The sequence below is a fragment of the Triturus cristatus genome, chromosome 2_2 (genome assembly GCF_964204655.1).
Source record: "Triturus cristatus chromosome 2_2, aTriCri1.1, whole genome shotgun sequence".
NCBI classification, from domain to species: Eukaryota; Metazoa; Chordata; class Amphibia; order Caudata; family Salamandridae; genus Triturus; species Triturus cristatus.
This window is the reverse complement of record NC_140582.1, coordinates 83,679,084-83,699,317: the sequence shown is the minus strand read 5'-3', so window position 1 is coordinate 83,699,317 and position 20,234 is coordinate 83,679,084. Positions and strand designations below refer to the sequence as shown.

The following is a 20,234-nucleotide window of genomic DNA, read 5'->3' as shown; positions in this document are numbered from 1 at the left end:
GGACTGTGGATCGTCACCCCCCTAGGGACCTCCCCCGGGCACAGGCGTGGCTGTCCGGCCTCTTGGATACACTGGGATTGGTGGACTGCTGGCGCTTAAAACATCCCACGCTGTTGCAATACACTTTCCACTCGGGGGCCCATGGTAGTCTCTCACGGCTTGATTATGTCCTTGTCCCGGCGGCCCATGTCGGGAGGGTGGGGGAGGTGCGCCATTTGGCACGGGGTATCTCGGACCACTCCCCGCTATTGTTGCATTTTGATGTCTTTCCGAGGGCTGAGAGCAGGGTGGTCCCAATCAATTCCTGGTACCTGCGCGACCCCGCCATTCGCGCTGACTTGATTAAATCCCTCCAGCGCTATTTTGAGGAGAATGTGGGGTCAGTGCCTTCAGCTATCTCCCTGTGGGAGGCCTTCAAAACAGTACTTAGAGGGGAGGCCCTATCCCTTATTTCCCACGCCCGGAGGCGCGAGCGGGAGGAGGTGACCCGGGTGGAGGCTGAAATAGCGGAGCTGGAGGGTAATCTAGAAGATGGGGTGACGGACGCTGCACTACATGTCCTCCAGCTCAAGCAGGCGGCTTATAGGGCCCTCGTTACGGAGGCGGCCAGGGGCCTTAGTAGAGAGCAACAGGGGCGACTGTATGATGTGGGTGATAAGGCTGGTAAACTGATAGCGTGGTTGGATAAAAAGGAAAGAGCGAATCGTGTGGTCCCGCTGATTGAGAAAACGAATGGTGTGTGTGTAACTGAGCCAGAAGAAATTGTCTCCTGTTTCGCGGAGTATTTCCGCGAGGTGTATTCCCCGGTCTCTTCTTGCTCGGAAGAGGATTCCCGTGCCCTGCTCAGGGATATCGCGCTGCCTTCCCTGTCCGGGGAGGACAGGGTGTCGCTGGATGCCGCTCCCACCTCCGACGAAATCGCCCTCGCCATACGCTCGGTCGCTTCTGGCAAGGCCATGGGCCCGAATGTTATCCCTATCGAGCTGTATAAGCTGCGACCGGATACATTGGCGCCTCACCTCCGCGCAATGTTCCTCGCGGCCCACTCGTTGGGCTCCCTCCCGCCTGACCAGCGTCTGGCTACAATCGTGGTGATCCATAAGGAGGGGAGACCTCGGGATCGGGTTACTTCTTATCGGCCTATCTCACTACTGAATGCGGAGCCCAAAATTCTCGCTAAGGTACTCGCCAATCGGCTGGTCGGTGTGGTGGGAGATCTGGTTCATCAGGACCAGTCTGGCTTTATTCCCCATCGCAATACAGCCCTTAATCTGCGGCGTTTGCATGGGGTGCTTGCGCGCGTCCCATTTATACGGGAACCGGCCATTTTGGCGTCCTTAGACGCCACCATGGCGTTTGACACGCTTGAGTGGCCATACATCTGGGCGATGCTCGCGAAGTTCGGATTTGGCCCAGGATTCATCAGTTGGGTCAAATTGTTGTATGCGGGCCCAATGGCGCAGGTGGTCGTGAACGGAAGAGTATCGGCCCCGTTTGAGCTGGGCCGGGGCACGCGACAGGGCTGTCCCTTGTCGCCGCTTCTTTTTGCGCTTGCCTTGGAGCCCCTGGCGGAGTGGCTGCGGTGGGAGCCTTCCATCCGTGGTCTCCGTTGGACCCCCGAGTATGAGGACCGCGTATCCCTATACGCTGATGACATCCTTCTGTACCTAGCCTCCCCACGTAAATCACTTATAGTGCTAGTTGATGTTTTACACTCGTTTGGTCGTAACTCCGGTCTCGTCATCAACTGGGCTAAATCGTGTGTGTATGTTCTCTCTGGGGAGGCTCCTATTCTCCCGCGGGGCTGTCCGATCCAGATCGCCCCGCAGGGATTTCGGTACTTGGGTGTCTTCATTACTCTGGACTCGGAGGCCCGGTATGAACGGAATCTGCTTCCCCCCCTCCAGCGTCTGCGAGTAGATGTCGCACGCTGGCGGCGCCTGCCGCTTTCGCCGCTCGGCCGGGCGGCATTGTTCAAGATGATGTCTCTGCCGCGTTTTCTGTACGCTTTGCAGAACACTATGGACTTGGTCCCGGCGCGCTACTTCCGTGAGGTGGAGAGTCTGCAACGCCGCCTGTTCTGGGACGGGAGGCCGCGCATTGCTCTGGCTAAGCTGACGCTCCCATGGTTTGACGGGGGGATTGCCCTCCCGGATATTAAACGGTACTATTGGGCCTCCCAGCTCGCCGCCATTAACCATGGCCTCTTCGGGCCCGCCTTAAACCCGGCATTTGAAATGGACAAGATGCTCCTGCCAGGTGGCGACTACAATCGAGCGCTCTACTCTAGCGCGCCCGACGCTCGTCTGACGGGCCCCACGCGTGTCATGGTGCAAGTCTGGCACGCGGCCAATGCAGCTATGGGGTGGAAGGACCGTTTGACCCGGGCATCACCACTATACGCGTCTGAGCGGTTAGGTTCCCTGTGGACCTCTAAGGGCTTCGAGAAGTGGGACATAATAGGTATCAGTAAAGTTGGGGATCTTTGGACGAGGGGAGGATTTAAAACGTTCGATATGCTACAGACGGAGTTTCAGTTGCAGGGCAGTGAATACTTTCGGTATTTGCAGGTCCGTCATGCGCTGGGCTCCGTCTTCTCGGACGCTGCCTCCATCCCGGAATATTCCCCCCTGGAGGATAGAATGCTGGATGGGCACATCCCGGACAGCACGATCTCACTTATATACAAAAAGCTCATAAACGACCGCTCGGGCCTGTTGACTGCCCTTCGTGCGGCTTGGGTTGCCGACGGGCTGGAGTTGGACGACGAGGACTGGACCTCCGCGGTGGCCTCCCCGAAGGAGGTGGCCATACCGGCTCGCCTTCGCTTCGTCCAGCTCAAGATACTCCACCGGGTCTACATGACGGGGCCAAAGCTTCTGCGTATGGGCTATGCTGGAGATGGGTTGTGTAAGCGTGGGTGTGGTGCTTTGGGGACCTTTATGCATATTTTGTGGGAGTGCCCGGAGGTAGAGGGGTTCTGGCGTGGTGTACATGATGTGCTGCGACTGGTTACACATGTGGCGTTGTTGCCTGAAGCGAGGAGATGCCTGTTGAATGTGTGGGAACCGACTGATTGCTCGGCGCCGCAGACATGGTGGGTGACTCTGGGATATATGATAGCCAAGCGTGATATTGCTCAACTGTGGGGATCCCAGAGGCCCCCGACGGTCTCGGCCTGGAAAGAACACATGGACTGGTGCATGTTTCGCGAAAAGGTGGTGTATGTGGCGAGGGGTAAGCCTGGGACATGGGTGAAAGTATGGGGCCCCTGGAACGCCTACCGAGGGGGTATCTGCGCACCACCGCTGCTGCCTGGTGCCTCGCCAGCCCCATCCCCGTAGCCGACTCATACCTCCGCTGCCGGGCATTGGGTTCCCCCAGTCCTCGCTCTGTTCTCTTCCCCCTCCTCACACTTCTGTGTATAGTTGGGATCCCCCCTCTAGGGGAGCACGTGCTGCTATTTTTGATTGTGGGTTGCCTTGTGGGTGTGGTTTTAATTTTTGTTGTTCTTAATTTAAAATGAAACCGCATACTGGGGCCTGGATGATGTGGCTTTGACATTGTTACCTACGGAGAAATGCTCCTCCTGTAATACCACGTGTCCATAAATGTATGTCGTATGTTCCTACCATTGCTAGCGGCCGGCTGGAAGGTTGTGGGCCCATACTTGTATACTTTTAAGACCTGTAATAAAAGGTTTCAAAAAAAAAAAAAAAAAAAAAAAAAGAATGTATTTGAAGGGTGTCACACCCCAAACACCCCACCTGAAACTGCACCCCTGCTCGTCCAGCCTGGGTAGGGTAGATTTCCCTGAAAATGTAGGACTACGGTCACGTACAATGCAAGGGACTGAAGTCCCTGCTCTAGCATCACTAATTTTAAATGTATTTTCACGGCAAACACTCTTCTTTGTCTCGGCGATGAGAAGCATTGATGGCAGAGTTGTCAAATCGGATGCGTGTAGGCAGGGCTCCATGTTTTCAGTCCTCGCCTTTCACATACCATTTTATCAAGTGACAGACAAACACATGTACTAAGTCCAAGTTGCAAATTCATAGGGTAAGGCACCAATGGAGTCGGATGCCTGAAACCGAGCTCCTCGTGCCAAGGACCCACTGGCATGAGGATCCTGGCAGCCCCATGAAATAAATCCCGCTAACGTGTGAGAGTTCCCCCCTCCGATAACTGTTGGGGGGAACCTCACGGCAGGTGTCCCTCTAAAACTTGCCCTTGACGCCTGATCACGGTCCAGTGAGTCTGAGCTTAAAAGAACAACGTGGCCACCAGGGAAGAATTTATTTGAAAAAACAAGGGAACCCAAACGAGGTAATCAAGGACCTTGGGTAATAGTATTTTTAAAGAAACAATGGTCCTTAGAACAATGAGGATACTAAAAGAATAAATATAGTCCAGAATCGATACTATATTAGGGGGATGTCCAGCCGGAGCATAAGAAATTGCCCAATGAACTCAGTAAAAGGACGGGTCACTCGGAATCCCTACTTTGAAGGACCCATGCAGCATTGAGTCCATTGTCGCCCTGCCTTAAACCCGTTGGATATTCACTCCATGGCCCTGAATTCCCGGCCTGTCCACGTACAGGTTTAAATAAGCCTCCATCGAGCATATACCTTTTATTACGGTCTCACCGTACTTCTACAACCGGACTATACATTTTACTGAGTTCATTGGGCAATTTCTTATGCTCAGGCCAGCAAATTATCTTGTCCTGATGATGATCCTAGTATTTCACGACAGGATCGAAACGTCGTCGACCTAAGCAAACAACGTGCACATTAATCCATTGTGTGAAAAAGTGCATCTGTTGTTGTATAAAAAGCTTCTAACATTGGATAATGTACATAAGCTCTGCCCTTCTTGCCTGAAATGCCTTTTTGTTCACTTGTATGTAATTGATCTTTATGTGATGTCAGTTCTCCCTGAAGGATACAGGACTGTGTCCCACAAAAAGTATGTTTTCATAATTGTGAATATTACATTGAAGAATTAAAAGGGTTTGTCCGGCTGGACATCCCCCCTAATATAGTATCGATTCTGGACTATATTTATTCTTTTAGTATCCTCATTGTTCTAAGGACCATTGTTTCTTTAAAAATACCAGGGAAGAATAGGCCGCAGTGAAGAGCCTGCTCAGCTGAAACGGTTGCTATGCCGAAGTAGCCGAGCGGAGAGCCTGGAGTGTCTGGAGAGCTGGTGACTGGTGCGGCAGATGGGCAAAAGTGAGACCTGCTTGTGAAACAGGCCCAGAGGCCGACCCGCGGCCCTGAGATGTGTGGAGGAGCGGCGACTCCTGTGGAGACCGTACCCCAACCGCAGCCGGATTCCTGTGGCAGACTTCAGCTGCAGTGCTGGGTTATCCTCAAGATAACGGGGGAAGAGGCCGTAATGGAGGAGGCTATTCCCTGGTGAAGGGCAAGTGGACCTGTTCGCAGCTGCGGCCACTGAGGCATGGAGACACCACAGGCCCTGAAGACATGCCAGGGAAGGCTGGATGCAGTGAGAGACTGGGCTGGGTGCTGTGGAAAGAGTCTCTGAGGCCCAGTGAGGCGAGACTAACTTAGTTAGCTATCCTGACAAGAGTGCCCGTCAACACTCCCCGCTGTCCAATGGTGCGTACCAAGCATGAGGGCCCCGGCTGGCAGTAGGGGGTGGGGGGAGGTCTCTTCCTGGCAAAGGCCTAGCCAAGAAATGGGCTGAACGGGACTTGGAAGCTCACACCATTGCAATCCTATAAACCATTCGACACATCAAGGACACCCTAGAACTGAAGATCAAGACATTCGTGACTGATGTGGTTCTACTACGATCTGACCACAAGAAGCTCGTGGACAAAATGCATATTGTGGAAGCCACGCTCGCACAGCTGCAACCGTCGTTTGCAAACCACAGACAGGGAAATCCTCACAGCAAAACTTAACAATGCCGAAGGGCACTCCCTACTCAATAATTTCTACCTGCTGTAAGTGCCCGAATGCACAAAGGGCCAGTGCGCAGAGCTGTTTGTGGAACAATGGCTGTCATCAATGGTGCTGGAAGGAAAGGCTGCAACCCTACACATAGTAGAATGATCGAATAGGGTATCCGGCAGACCTCCAGCACCGGGGGCCTACCTAGGCCCATAGTGGCACGCTTATTGAACTTCAGGCATTGAGACCATATACTCCAGTATGCATGCTTCCATGGTCCTTGGTACTGGATTATACGACAGTGGTGCAGCGCCAACGGGTGACGGTTTCGGCAGTGAAACGGCATATGCGCCACTCTGCCCCAAATATGCCCTGCTCTTCCTGGCGGGCCGAAGAATTACCATAGAATTTAAGATTCACTTTTTTGTCACAGCGGGGGAGGTGCGGGGCTGGCTGGAACAATATGGTAATCCACTGCCCAAAGCACAGAACACTCCTCCAGATGGCAAACTCATCGCATCGCAGGTCCAGGGCAACTCCTACTAAGACTGAAGCGCAAAAGGGTAGGGACAGGGTTGTTGCAGCACTGCAGGAAAGCTGCCCCTGCACCACTGCAAAATCACCAAAGCAGAGTTTGTAACAAGACATAACTCCCACGGGGTATTTTGGATCCCTTCCCAGTGTGCATGTGGGCACCCTGAAGTGCACATCAGTGCCAGCTGACTGTTGCTTCCCTGGGAGTTAGCGGACTGGACTACCCGACTATATATACACAAGATGCGACAATGGGGGAGGGGGGGTCACGGTTTAAGGAACACTACCCACAGCTACTGCAACAGGAAGCCAGAGCACTCTTCAGGGCAAAAATAGAGTACAATCTATGAGCAGGGGAACAAGGCAGGGACGTTATTTGTGTGGCTTGCCAAGAGGGAGCAGGTCCAGATTTGGATCTCTGCGATCCGTACACTGGGGCACACTGACGCTTCTGATGAGGTCATAGCTTGGACCTTTGCAAAGTATTTCCAAGAGTTATACACTTCACACCTCTCCCCAGGGGCTGAGAGGGACATGATCGCTAACATCCCTGTCCCCCAGTTAAGGAGATTAGATTGGCACTCCCTAGAGAAGGACATCATGGAGGGGAGACTGCAGAGGCCCAACCCTAACTGAAGAGCAGGAAATCATCAAGACCAAATGGCTTTCACCCAGAATTTTTCAAATATGTCAAAAGTAAGTTGCTGCAGCCATTGAGAGCCTTAATTTATAGTTCCAGGGCACAAGGCATTTTTCCGAGGGACCTCAGGCAGGTATACATAGTCCTCATCCAGTAGTCGAGCAAGGCACCGGAGGACTGTGCTGTATGTCGGCCATTAGCCCTTTTCAACGTTGAAACTAAAATACTGCCAAAAGTTGCGGCAAACCTCTTGATGCAGGTCATCGATCACATTGTAGCCCCCGACCTGTCCGGCTTTCCTCCCTACAGATCCATGAGACAAACTCCAAAGCCTGTTCGGCTGCATGACTCATAGACACATGGTGAGGGAACCTGGTGTAATGCTGCCGGTGGCCACCGAGCACGGGGTCAAAACCCAGGTGACCCCCCCCCCCCCTTCAAAAAAACAGGTAGTTTTGTGATTGGTAAATTTGATGACTCCACAATACGTTTTGGGCACTTCCCTGCCAAAGGCACTTGGCCCACCCACACAAGTGAGGTACCATTTTTATTCTTTAAAGACCAACATACAGTCCAAAGACTGTCCTCAGACCATCTTATTTGACTTTACCAATGTTTGTGCTGTTCACGCTGCTGAGTTTTTGTAATTTGAAAGAGAGAAGACTTTTGAGGTTTTGAACCCTGGGCATTTGGAAACGGCTTGCTATTTTAACCTGACATAAGTATGAAGTAAAAGCCAGAGGGCTTTGGGAAGAACGTCAACTGAAGGACTACTAAACCAAGTATAGTGACCTTGGTTTGTAGTCCTTCATGGTTTAGAGGGCATGGATGAAACCAGTCTGAGAGTGTTAAAGAGCAGTGTTCCTATCTTTACTGTACCAAATCATTGTGAATACTTATTACGGAGTCTGGGTGTTTCTTTGCACCATGCTTGGGTAATGGCATTTGTGTTAACTATGGTTGAGCTAATGGCAGGAGGAGAAGAGTACCAGTAGGATTTCAAGGCCAGAAATTCAGGTGGGTTTTTATATACTGCCTTGTGGACAATTACCTTGGCTTTAAAACCACTCTACTTCTAATCAGTAGCCTCCACTGCATTTTGGACCAAGTGAAGCTGGTACAGAGAAGACTGGGGAGTGGAGAGTCCACTCTGGACTGCACTAGTGCATTGATAACTTGAACATGATGAGTTTACCTATGAAAGGAAGGAGTAGTCTTAACGTTCTAATGTGCCAGAACCAAATCTTGGCTACCCTTGCAATTGTAGTCTTCAAACAGAGGTCAGGACTAATATATATGCTTAAACCGCGGACAGAGGTAGCAGCAGATTGTACAGGGCCCATCAGGTCATTCCATTCCAAGGCTTTTGTACACTAAACAGGAGTGAGAAAAAACTCTATCTTAGACTCCTTCCGGTTTAGAAAATTATTAGCCATCCACCAGTTTATAAAAGTTAAACAACCTCGTTGGATAGATAGGTCTTGGACCATTTGGATGACGAGAGACAAAAAATTGTTTTGGTGTCATCCAAGTGCATGTAAAAGTGCACCCTCCCCTTCCTGAGGAAGTAGCTTGGCCAAGGGAAGCATGTACATGTTAAACAAGAGGGGCAACATGATTGAACCCTGCGGGACATCGAAGCTTGAAGACTTTATAAGCTCAGACCAAAACAGAGTCGAGCTACTCCTTGATGACGATTCTATATGTACAATGTAAGCCATTTGAGATTAGAGCCAGCGCTGCCAAAGTCTAGTAGCCTGAATAATAGAATGGGTTGATCAATTATGTTGTTGAATAAAGCATACAGATCAAAGAACTGCCTGGGATAGCTCATACTAATAAAGAACACCTCCAAGGTAGTTCATGAGGCACAAGTGTCCCTCTTTGAGCACAACCTCAGGCAGACCCTGTTGGGTTCAGCATTATGAGGCAGACATCCACCATCTGCCGTATTTATTAATACTGGGCTTCTGTCGCAGAAGGACTCGGCAGGAATCTCACCTCACCCAAACAGCCCCCATTATGAGTAAAATTCTACAAGCAATTCTAAGTCTCTCTGGCCCGGAATTATCAGGCCTGTAAGTCTGGACCTGATAATTCTAGACACGGACACACTGGGCCTGTCTGTACTGCTGCCGAGCCTGGGGCAGTGGGCAGCATCGCAGCCCCTTCAGGTGCAAGCCTGCCCTGCACCCCTCCTCCCACACCTCTTCACCTCACAACCTGAACTGGCCTAGCACCAACACTTTTCACCTGCTCAGAGCAGCCAGAAAATATCAGCAGTTTTTCCCCATTCAATCAAGAAAAACTACCTACAAAAGGACGCGTCATTAACATTACCAGGTTCAAGTGGTTATTCCTCATACGGGAGAGGGTGGGGTTGGGGGAGGGACTCAAAGTCACTGGAATTTGGTTTGAGGATACCAGCAAGAATCATAGTTTGAGGTCCGCCAGAACTCAAACGCCAAATTCCACAATATTCGTAAGGAGGGCCTATCTAATGACTAGAATATATGTGACAAACCACATCTTTGTTCTGATACGGTCAAATACCTACAGCACCTCTGTTTGACTTCAGTATGTGGAAAGATGATGTTAAAATTAATATGCTACTTTTTCCCCTTAACACAAAGTACTCCTTATCGCTCAATGGAAAAACTCCGTTCACCAAGTCAATTTGGGGGGAATTCGTTAAAAATTATTTCTTCCGGCTCTTCCTAGAAGTAAATCTCCAGAAATATATAGGGTGGAAAACTATCTACAAAAACGTTTGGGTTTGTATGTGTCAGCCGAATTTTGCAGATGGGCTCACTCATACAGCAGTTTTTGTAAGCAGATTCACTGGCAGAAAAATCATTTTTGTTTAGTTAAGCCAATTTAAGATGGCAAAACTCACCATTCTTGATTCTATGACAACTTTGCCCATACAAATGCCTTATGTGACAAATACTTTGAGAATTGGAGGCATCATAAGGAGATTACAAAATACTGCAGATTCTGGCTAAACGTAACGTGCATTCTGTATATAAAATATATTGAAGAAGAGAATTAATTAATAAAGATGCAGAAACTTGTGAATAGCTCCATAGATAGTTTCAAAATTCTCATGAAGAGCAACATATCAAGCTGACTAGATACGATGGCAAAGTTCATGGTGAAATCCAAACGTGGGTGATGGTCAGTGGCGGCTCCTCCGCTAAGGCAAAGGAAAGTCACCCCACTGCTTTTTAGCAGTGAAATAAAGAGAAAAAAATGATAACTCATGTTATTGTCATTTTATTTTCTCCTACTTCTGCAACTTTGCATGAGGGGACAGGGGCAGGGCAGGAGTGGTAGCACCCTCCTAAGTGCGCAATGACTGCTTGGCCGGCCCTCTTGGGCCGCCCAAATCAGTCTTGCGCACTTTCCATGTTCTCCATGCAGGTTGCATTACAGCCTGCATTGAGAACATGCTCAGGCTCCCAAAACATGGCACTCAGACCAATTACAATGCTGCTGAGGCAGCACTGTGATTGGCTGACTGGGGGCCTGGGTGTGCTTACTGCTGTTCAGGTCAGCGAGGGAGGACTACGGGGGAGAGACACGGCAAGGAAGAGGCGAGAAGGTATGTTTCTGATTTTATATTTGTTTTTGCCGAATCCCCTGCATCCCCCCCATCCAGCCCTGGCCCCCCAACCTCCGATCTGGGCTGGCCGTTGCTGGTGACAGTACTGGAACATTTTCAGGGCTATGGGGAGAGCGAGGATGGATCAGAAGCAGACACCAGTGATGGAGCAAGGATTCAAGAAAACGAAATTTGCTTGGAGCAATCCCTCATTAACAGTACTAATTGTTAGAACTAGTAAAGAAAACAAAATTAATTATACACACACAACATAGATATATATGGGGAAGAGAGCTTTATGCATGCTTAATTAATGAAAATAAAATGCAACGCGACTAAAACCCGCTTTAACCTGGAAAACGCTTTTGCGCATGGGCGAACTAGAATTACGTAAATAGTAACGTGACTAACCCGTTTTGAGAAGGAAAACTCACGCATGCGCAAGAATTACTAAAATTAGGTCTGGTGATACCGCATGCTCGGCATATGCTTGCCTGAATTTAAAGAGAGCTATTGCCGCTAATGCTTTTGCTTAAAGAAAGAGATAATAACATGGGATAGAGTAGAAGTGGGTGGTGAACAGTGAAAATCACATATTTGAGAAATGAACATCGGTTTAGGATTCCTTTGGTAATAGTGTACGTTTGGGCCTGTTACATGCAAGAGAAAAAGATGGCGGCGAAATGGAGGCAAGCTACGCATGCGCAGAAAAGTTATGATGTGAACCCCTGATCGAGTCGCTGACAGGCTGCCAAGGACAAGAGATGTGCAAAAGTTGTTCTCGACTGTGACATTGCATATAAATGTTATTTGATTTGCAACATTAGATATATGATAAATAAATAAAATAAAACATGAATAAGCTAAAGGGGAAGGGTCTGTCAAGACATGAGATGAGACGCGAGATGATTAGTAAATTGAATATGACAGCTTGGGGTGATGACAATTGCCCAATCAAAGTCCATAAACCATCGATATTTGCAACTTTTAAGGGTGGGACGTGCAAAAATGAAGACTATAACTAGTATGACAAAGTATTAGTTGTCAACTTTACTGAGAGAGACAGAGAGAGAGAGACAGAGAGAGAGAAGAGCTGTTGCTGATGTGGAAAGTAGAGAACAAACTGGGAAGATTTATACCTGAATGACAAGCTGATTAGATTGAAGATTCCGGAAGAATATCGAGGAGGGACAGAGTGTAAGAGAGGGATGCGCCCTGGTGCGTCAGGTCTGTAGAGAAGTTTACTAAGTATTGCCCTGTCCTGATCCTGTCCTATAGTCTTTTTCTCCTAATTATTAATCAGGGGACCTCCACCAGTCCTTTGGCCAGAGGGTTGGTTTTCCGTTATCACCATTGGGTAACTATTAATCGGTCTTAAAATGTGCATATCTTTTGCAAATGTATGATTTATTGTGCCTTTTGTCTCTCCATCTATCCACTCTTAATGCATTGTTTGTTGAATGAGTCTGAATTGAATGCATTTGCTAAATGAATTTTTCTCCCCCAGGAAAGTTGGAGTTTGCACAGTGAATTTGTACTAATGAGCGTTCATTTATGACTGAGATTTAGATAAAATTCATTGATTCTAACCCAGAGTCTGTGATTATTTCACTAAGATCAATAAATTAGTTAGTTAATTGTTCATATCACCATCAACTACTCAACTAATGATCCATCGACCAAAGGAAGAGTGTTGATCTGTGAAGATTAGACATTGAATACATTGCTCAAGAATAATTTTGAGTCAGTAATGAGTTAACTAATCAAGATCAAAGTAAATTACAAAACTTGACCCCCAGCGAAACAGCCAGGAAGTTTGAACGTATATATGGCCCATTTTAAATTTTTCTAGACTGTGAAGTGTTTATCCCTGACCTTTCGCTGGATCACCAGCACTGATTAAGGGGGGGGGGGGGGGGGGGGGGTCAACTAGATAGGAACTATTCTAATGTGATCTGGTCTCCAGGGGCTGTAATGAATGGGTTGGATTATATGGGACTTTAGCCCCAGTTCAAACTACTGCAATTTGTATAGCTGTACTTTTTATGTCCCTTTTCTCCATTTTGTAACACTGTAAAATTCAGAAATAAAGGTGTTCATTTTTTTTTATTAATTCTCTTTTTTAATCCTTATTTCGTTGGTCCTCTAGATATTGCTTACAGAATTAATGAAATTGGAAGTAAACATTCTCAAGTGAAAAATCTGTTATATGACACACAACAAGCAAAGTGTGGCAGTCAATTCCTCCTTCATTGGCTCAGGTGATTGCCCTGTACGCACAGAAAAAACTATTTTATCCCACGCACAGGTTTTATGAATGACGTCAAAAGATGCAACAAGTTTGGCGAGACATAACTGGAGCATACCTCCGAGCCACACAAATGACATTAAATACCTCCCACATCACTCACACTATAAAACACACAACCTTGTACAACAAAGTTAGTTACTGTTTACTCGAACAACCAAAAAGTGCTTTGTGGCATGGTTAGGGCCAGAAGAGTGCAATAAAAATCCTAAAATAAAATATAATACAATAAAATATCTTCAAGAGTGGTTACAAACCTTGTTCAAGTTATTTTGATAGATGCCATTCAGTTGGGTTACGTAGGCGTCTCGTTTTTCTTTAATTGTTCTGCAACAACATACAAACTACCGTTACAAAGCCAGATTACCGCTGGATAACTACATAAACAAAAAAAGCCAAACACAAATTAAAGCAATGCCAAGGAAGGTGGATTTCGTCATGTACATCTGCTCCACAAATCCAAGCTCTCATCAACCTACTTATATGAAAAATTGTACAAAATTTAAAAAAGTTCCCCTCCGAATCTAAAAGGGAACGCCTATTTATCTTCCTGAGGATCAGGGATAGAGCTACTAATCCTGCAAGATGGTGGCATACAAGACATTTAGGACGTGTCTTCCAATCCCGGGACCTGAAGCCAGCCCAAAAAAAGTCAGCCCTGCTGGAGCATGGGTCCAGGTGAGGTCGTAGAAAATTCTGACTGGACATGACAGAGACCAATGGGTATTTGAGACTTACTAGCACTGTTAATTTCTCCTTGGTGGAACTTCATAAAATAAATGAAAGGCCGCTGAAAGGGTAGGATTTTTTTTTATTTTTTTTATTGTGTTAAATTTCTATTTACATATGCTATTCTTATGCGACAGCTGCTTTACATCTCGGATAACAATGCTAAACCTTGTGAGTTAATAATCACAGCTTTGTAAAGGCTGTATAGCACAACAATGTAGCAAAGCGTGCATTTCAAAAGCAACAATACATGAGAAGTTGAGATTTAGTACCGATAATGTTTAAAAATATCTTGCAAAAGTTTTTCGTGCTCATGTCTAGATGAAGCAAACTAGACAGGTCATTAAGGTCTGTGGAAAGTTAAAATTGTACAGGAAGCTCCTCCTATGAGAAACAGAAGAACGTAATCATGCTCTTTAAAGACTACACTATTCACACAGGATCTCGGAGGCCAAATGCACCACTAAAGCACTTCACAGAATCCTCACTGAATTCTGTAACACTTCATGTACAATTAGAACAAAACCCAAGTCTCAGTATTCTGAAACACCATTGCAGACCATCAAGTGGCTAATGCAAAGATACTAGAAGAACATCTCAGGAGCAAGGATCACCCAGCACTGTGAGACCAAGATTAAAAAGACTACACAAAAACACCAGACATCAGATTCCAGCCTTCTTCAATCAATGCTAGGGCTCCCAGTTAGGCGATCTGCTCAAATCTAGCTATCTTGGAAATTTATCCTCAAACCAATATCCTGACAAACCTTCATAAATATTCTACTCTCAATGGTTACCGCTATCCCTCATAGGATCATCATCAACATTTCGCCATCATCAAGCACCTTCCCATCAAACCGCAAGACTTCCTAACATTTGAAAAAGAGCAGCATTTGCTCAGGTCTGCAACTTCGTGGAAGAACACAAACAATTTTCAGGCCCATAAACAGAGTTTGACGTTGCAAAGACACAAACTCTGCTCCGATTCGATCTGGGATGACCTGAAGACCAACATGGAGAACATTAAAGTACTCCCACTTATACTTGACCAGCCCCCTGCATTTGACACATTAGTCGCAACTCCCACTTACAGAGACTAGAAGGTGTTGGCAATAAGGGAACTAACCCTCGATTAGATCTCCTCCTTCCTCTCCAACCAATTCAGTGTCATTTATTCAGATAATCATCTTTCATCACAAATGCTGATGTACCTCAGTGCTCGAACATTTCACCACTCTTCGTCAACTTCTACGTGAACTTTCTACCAGAGCTCATTAAGTCCTTTACCTTAACAGACGAAAACGAAGCCAATAAAACTGAGATCATCTTAAAGCTGGTAAACCCAAGGCACCTAGATATCTCAGGGATAAACCAGCATCAACCAAATGAGACAGAGAAATGACCTTAGTCTCAAAAAAAGATCTTAACAAGCTAAAAGAATGGAATAACTATCCACCTATGAGCATCCGTCCAAGGAACACACTTTTCAATCAAGGCAATTCACACAAGTTTGAAGCCTCATTGTGATCACAGACTCCATCCTATCCCTCGTCACATCCGCCACCCCTTCCTCGCAAGTGAACCAAATCATTAAACGTGCCTTCTACATCAGTTGAACTCTACGACAAATCTTCCCACCTCTAGGTTGCACTCAGAAGCGCAAGGCTACCATCAAACTTGTCATACCTAGTCTTGAGTATGCAAATGGGCTGGGAGCTCTGCTCTTTCTATTCCAAATAATGCAAAAACAACTACTACACCTTAAAGAATGAGACGACATCTCACATGCTCTTTGAACATTTCAGTGGCTATTAACTGCCAGATGCTCTACCTTTAAGATTCTGTATTGGCCACATTGTGATCTAGATCTTGTATAGCTACAAAGATATGGTCACAGAAGAAAACCTTCCATCTAGATTGGAATTCCACATGGCTATTCATCAATCCAAGATGAAAAGCAAAGTGAAACCGCCTTCTAAAATATCCAAATCCATCTTTAAGAAGGCAATAAAGACCTGGATCTTCCCAAGATGATCACACAACCGGTTGACAGAAGCAATAACTATCACTAGGAAGGAATGCAAGAGCCAAACTCTCGATCATTCCACCTGAGCCGGAACAAATCACCGCAACCACAAGCTTGTTTCCACTGCATGCATATGCAACACCATATGAACAGCTCCCGCTGTTTTGGTGTTGTGCACTCAAAACATTAAACACTCCCTACAATCGCTACACTGCAATCACACTTTCTCTCCAGCCATACACTAGCGCCTTTAAAGTGCTGAAAATTATCAGCGTATGACTATAACCTGCTGCACTCAATCAATATATTCTTGCTCTTGCCACGAGTCAACAACCCTCAACTCTCTTCTAGGCAAATTATTTTCTCTAATTTATCTTATTGTGTTTAATATGTTTACGAAGACTCAACAAGGAAACATCACAGTAGTCCAGTCTTATAATTTGACAAATGGTACTCTGTCAGGAGGGTAGAGGACATTACCTTCCCCACACTGACCAATGACCATTCATCACAGTTAGAGATTATCTCAAAGTGATCTCTGTACAAGAGTTTTATTCTGAAAAAAACAAATTTAGCTATCCCATCACCTTGGGAGGTTGCTCCCAGGGTGTGGGGGTCATTTTATTTTTCAGACCTTCACTACCTGTTTTTTCCTGGCAGTGGGGTACAGGAGAAAAAGAGATTATGATGTCCACTCTAAATAGGGAGATCAGTGGGCCATTGGAAAAAATAAATTCATCAGGAGTCAACGGGAGCTCCGTTGACAAAAAACTTAAGGCTGTCCATCTCTAAATGAGTCAGGGGGACTAAGGTTTTGGCGGATGGGGGACTCTATCGGGTTTGCAATGGGGGAACCTGTTCGTAAATTCTAAAATCAGGCCATGTATTGACTCTCCTTCCTATCACTTCACTATACACCAAGCTGTTTCCACAAAAATATAATCAGATAACATGGTTGGACCGCACGCACAGCACTAAAATACTCCACACACACACGCCACATTAGAAACCCACACTCTTACATCCAAACACACTCAAGTAGCATACTACCCAACTGCAAAGGCTATTCTGAGCCTTGTTAGAGGTAGGAGATCAAATAAAAATGCAAGTATAATACAATACGAGACAAAGGAGACTCCTAACTGAATTTCAGAGGTGCAGAAAACTGTGGCGACAACTACATAAACAGAGAACTTGTAATTCAATGTAAAATGAAAACCATCTTTGTACGAACCTCCAGTTAAACTTAATGTCACTGGTTTGGAACCCATAATCTGCATGATCGTGAATATATTCTGAATGCACAGCAGTATTCCACATCACCTGTGTAAAAATACCATAGAAAGTAAATTATGAGAAATGTATAGGCTGAGCACAAGGTTGAGTAACAGTAACACCATCACACTCTTGTCAATTATTTTAGAATGGATTTTCTATTTTAAAAAGCTGTGCATAATGGATTACAAAGGTTGTTAACTAGGACTATAGCTCTGATATATAATGTATAACAACGGATATATTTGGTTGATGTGAAGTTAATACATTTGCTTCTGCATGAATTTTTCACAGGGTCAATACTTATAAAATAAATGCTTGCAAACAGATGGCCCCTTTACAGATTTGTTAATCTCAATGTTGTGAGGTGTAACCGCTTTGTTAATAATACTCTAGAAACCAAGCCATTCATCTGGACATTTGATCTAACTTTGTCATATGTTAGAACTGTTAACCATTGCATGCACTTGTTTGAATCCTAGAGCTTAAACAAACTATCATTAAAAATAGGTAACGGGGCGGAGTCAAGATGGCGACGGAGTAGGACGTTCTCCTTGGTCCCTCCGGCACCAGTCCTGCAAAGCATTGTTTTAGCGGCCTCCCGAGGACTCCTACGACCTGCCTGGTGTAGCGCCTGGTTCCCTGCGGCAGCGGAGGCAGTTTGGGATCGCCGGCGGGCCCTCCCGTGGTGCTGGCTGTTCCATTCTGGTTGCGGCCTGCGGCGCGGCTGGCGGAGGAGCCGGGACCTCGCCTACGAGTCGGGGCTGAAGCTGTTGAGCCCGGCCTCCCATCGGGGGTGGAGCTACGTGCTGGAGGTAGCGACGTTGTACAGTCGTCCAACGTGCGGAGGCTGCGCGGCCTGTCCAGCGGGTGGACTCAGCGGTGGTCGCTTGGGGGCATGGATCCCCGCTTTAGCAGAGGGGGCGAGGCCTGAGGGGATCCCCAGAGTGGAGCGCTGCAGCGCCGGAGCTTGAGCCTGCCGGGCCGCCCTGGTGACGCGGCGTGCGGGGTGGCTTTCGGACCCCTCTGGGTTCCAGCGAGGAGGTGAGCAGCGGAGACAGTGACGGTGCTGCGGCCATTGGAGGACACGACCTGAAGGCGCTCGTAGGGGCCTGGGGCGTGGGAGCTCAGAGCGTGCTCCGCCCGTGGTGTGCTGGAGGGCCTGTAACCTCGCCGAGCGTGTGAGGCCTGCTTCGGCCTCTAGTACTGTTGGGGGCGCCGAGGATTGGAGGGCTCCCCCCTGGACTCAGGCGTTTCCCGTGTGGGCCCGGTGCACTCAGTCTGGGGCCCGTTGTGTGGGCGATCCCCCTGGGGGGCTCCCGCTGGTGAACACTTGGGGAAACATAGTACCACTGTCCTTGAGGTTGGCTGTGGGTCCCTGGATGTGGAGAGGGGACGGGGGCCTGAGGCAGCAGGGGCGTTTGTGGAGTCACCCTGTCGCCGAGTGCGCGGCCCCATAGCTGGACTCTTCGATCTGTTAAAAGCCTGCCTGTGTCTGCCTATACCCCACGCTTGGCACGAACTGGGGAGTGGGACCTACCCAGAGACCGGCTGCCCCCGATTGGGGGGGGGGGGGGGACACGTGCTGGGGCAGCGCCAGTGGTGGTGACGCGTAGCCTGGCGGCGTGTTGTGCAGAGCTACCCTTGCCGCACGATGTCCGGCAAGACACGGGGGGCAAGCCCGGACGGGACGGTCCGCAGCGGGGTGCCTCCCCTTCGACGCCGCCTGGCGCTAGTGCCTCTTCTAAACCACCTGATGACGCGCCTGTCACCAAGGCATTCATGCTGGATCTCTTCAACGCCATCAAGGAGGATATCACCAGCCTCCGCTCTCAGCTGGCTTCTGACCTCCGGGAGGTACGTCGGGATGTTGATGGTATTGGGGAGAGGGTGGCGACCCTGGAAGAGCACGACTTGGGGCTCGCCGGCGACGTCCATCAGCTCCAGCAAGATGTTCTTCGTCTCACGGAGCAGAACTTGGATCTCCAGGCCCATGTGGAGGACTTAGAAAATCGGTCCCGACGGAACAATATCTGCATTCGCGCGGTGCCATGGGATGGCGAGGCTGGGGACCTGCGGGGCTACGTGGAGGGCCTGTTTCTGCATATTCTTGGAGAGGACGACGTCCGCGAAGTCCGGATGGACAGGGTGCATCGCATGGGGTTTCCAAGAGGGACGGGGGCTCCTCCCCCCGACATCCTGGTTTGCGTCCACAATTAGCAACTTAAGGAGCGTATACTTCGGAAGGGGAGAGGGATTCCATCACTGCTGTACCGGGATCACCATCCCCAGTTGTTTCAGGATCTGGCGGCGTCGACGCTGCAGAAGCGCCGTGACTTTCGCCCCGTGACATCCTTCTTGCGGGACCAGAATATCGCCTACTCATGGGGTCACCCGTTCCGGCTTATTTTCCGATGGCGGAACAGGCTGGTTCAGGTCCGCTCTCTGCAGGCTGCCAAGGATCTCCTTGGTTTGGACGACGGGTCCCCCCCGCTGGGGGTTGGGGATTCGCCGGTGAGGCAGCGCCGTCGCTCCTTCCCTTGGCAGCGAGTGGGGCGCCCTGTCGCCCCGGTCCGACCGGACCCTGACACCAGCGTACAGGAGCGAGATGCCGCAGTTGCTTCAGTGGCGACTGTGACGGGGGCGGCCTTGCAGGACTCTTCTTCGGCTGCCTAGCCTCTCGGGAGGCCTCTGCTTGCTTGACGCCGGAGGGCCATCCTCCTTTCAGGTACCACGGGGTATTGATGTACTTTGTGAGGAGACACCCTGGGCCTGTTCACTGGAGGGGTGAGGGCGGAGACCCCGCTTCATGGACTTGGGGGATAACCACAGTGGTCCCGACTTTGGGGTTGTTGGGTTCTCTTGTGTTTCAGTTTATTCTTTGGTGGGACCTTGGTTGGGGGGGGGTTCCTGGAGAGGGGGGGGGGGGTGGGGTGGGGGTGGGGGTGGGGGGGGTCGGTTGGGATTGGGGAAGGGAGGGTCCAGTGGTGGCGGCCGGGGGTGGCGTGCGAGCTGTGTGGCGGTTGTTTGTTGCGTGGGGGATTGAGGGCGGTCCCGGGGTGAGTGGGGGTGCGCGACTTGGCTGCAGGCAGGGGGGTGGGGGGCGGAAGTGGCTAGGGTCCTTGTTCTACCTGCTATGGCGGGGCGTGAGGCAACAACTGGCTGGTGGGTCTGACGAGCCGCATGAC

General features: G+C 48.7%; 1 protein-coding gene across 1 annotated transcript in view; it reads right to left on the bottom strand.

Annotated features, from left to right (window-relative positions):
• GSR (glutathione-disulfide reductase) overlaps positions 1-20,234 on the bottom strand; it is a 145,726-nt gene that overhangs the window by 73,797 nt on the left and 51,695 nt on the right. The window contains exons 3-4 of the mRNA XM_085641083.1: positions 17,006-17,094; positions 13,274-13,343 (exon numbers count right to left, since the gene is read on the bottom strand). Coding sequence (XP_085497209.1) covers positions 13,274-13,343; positions 17,006-17,094 — 159 coding nt within the window. The remainder of the gene's footprint in view (positions 1-13,273; positions 13,344-17,005; positions 17,095-20,234) is intronic.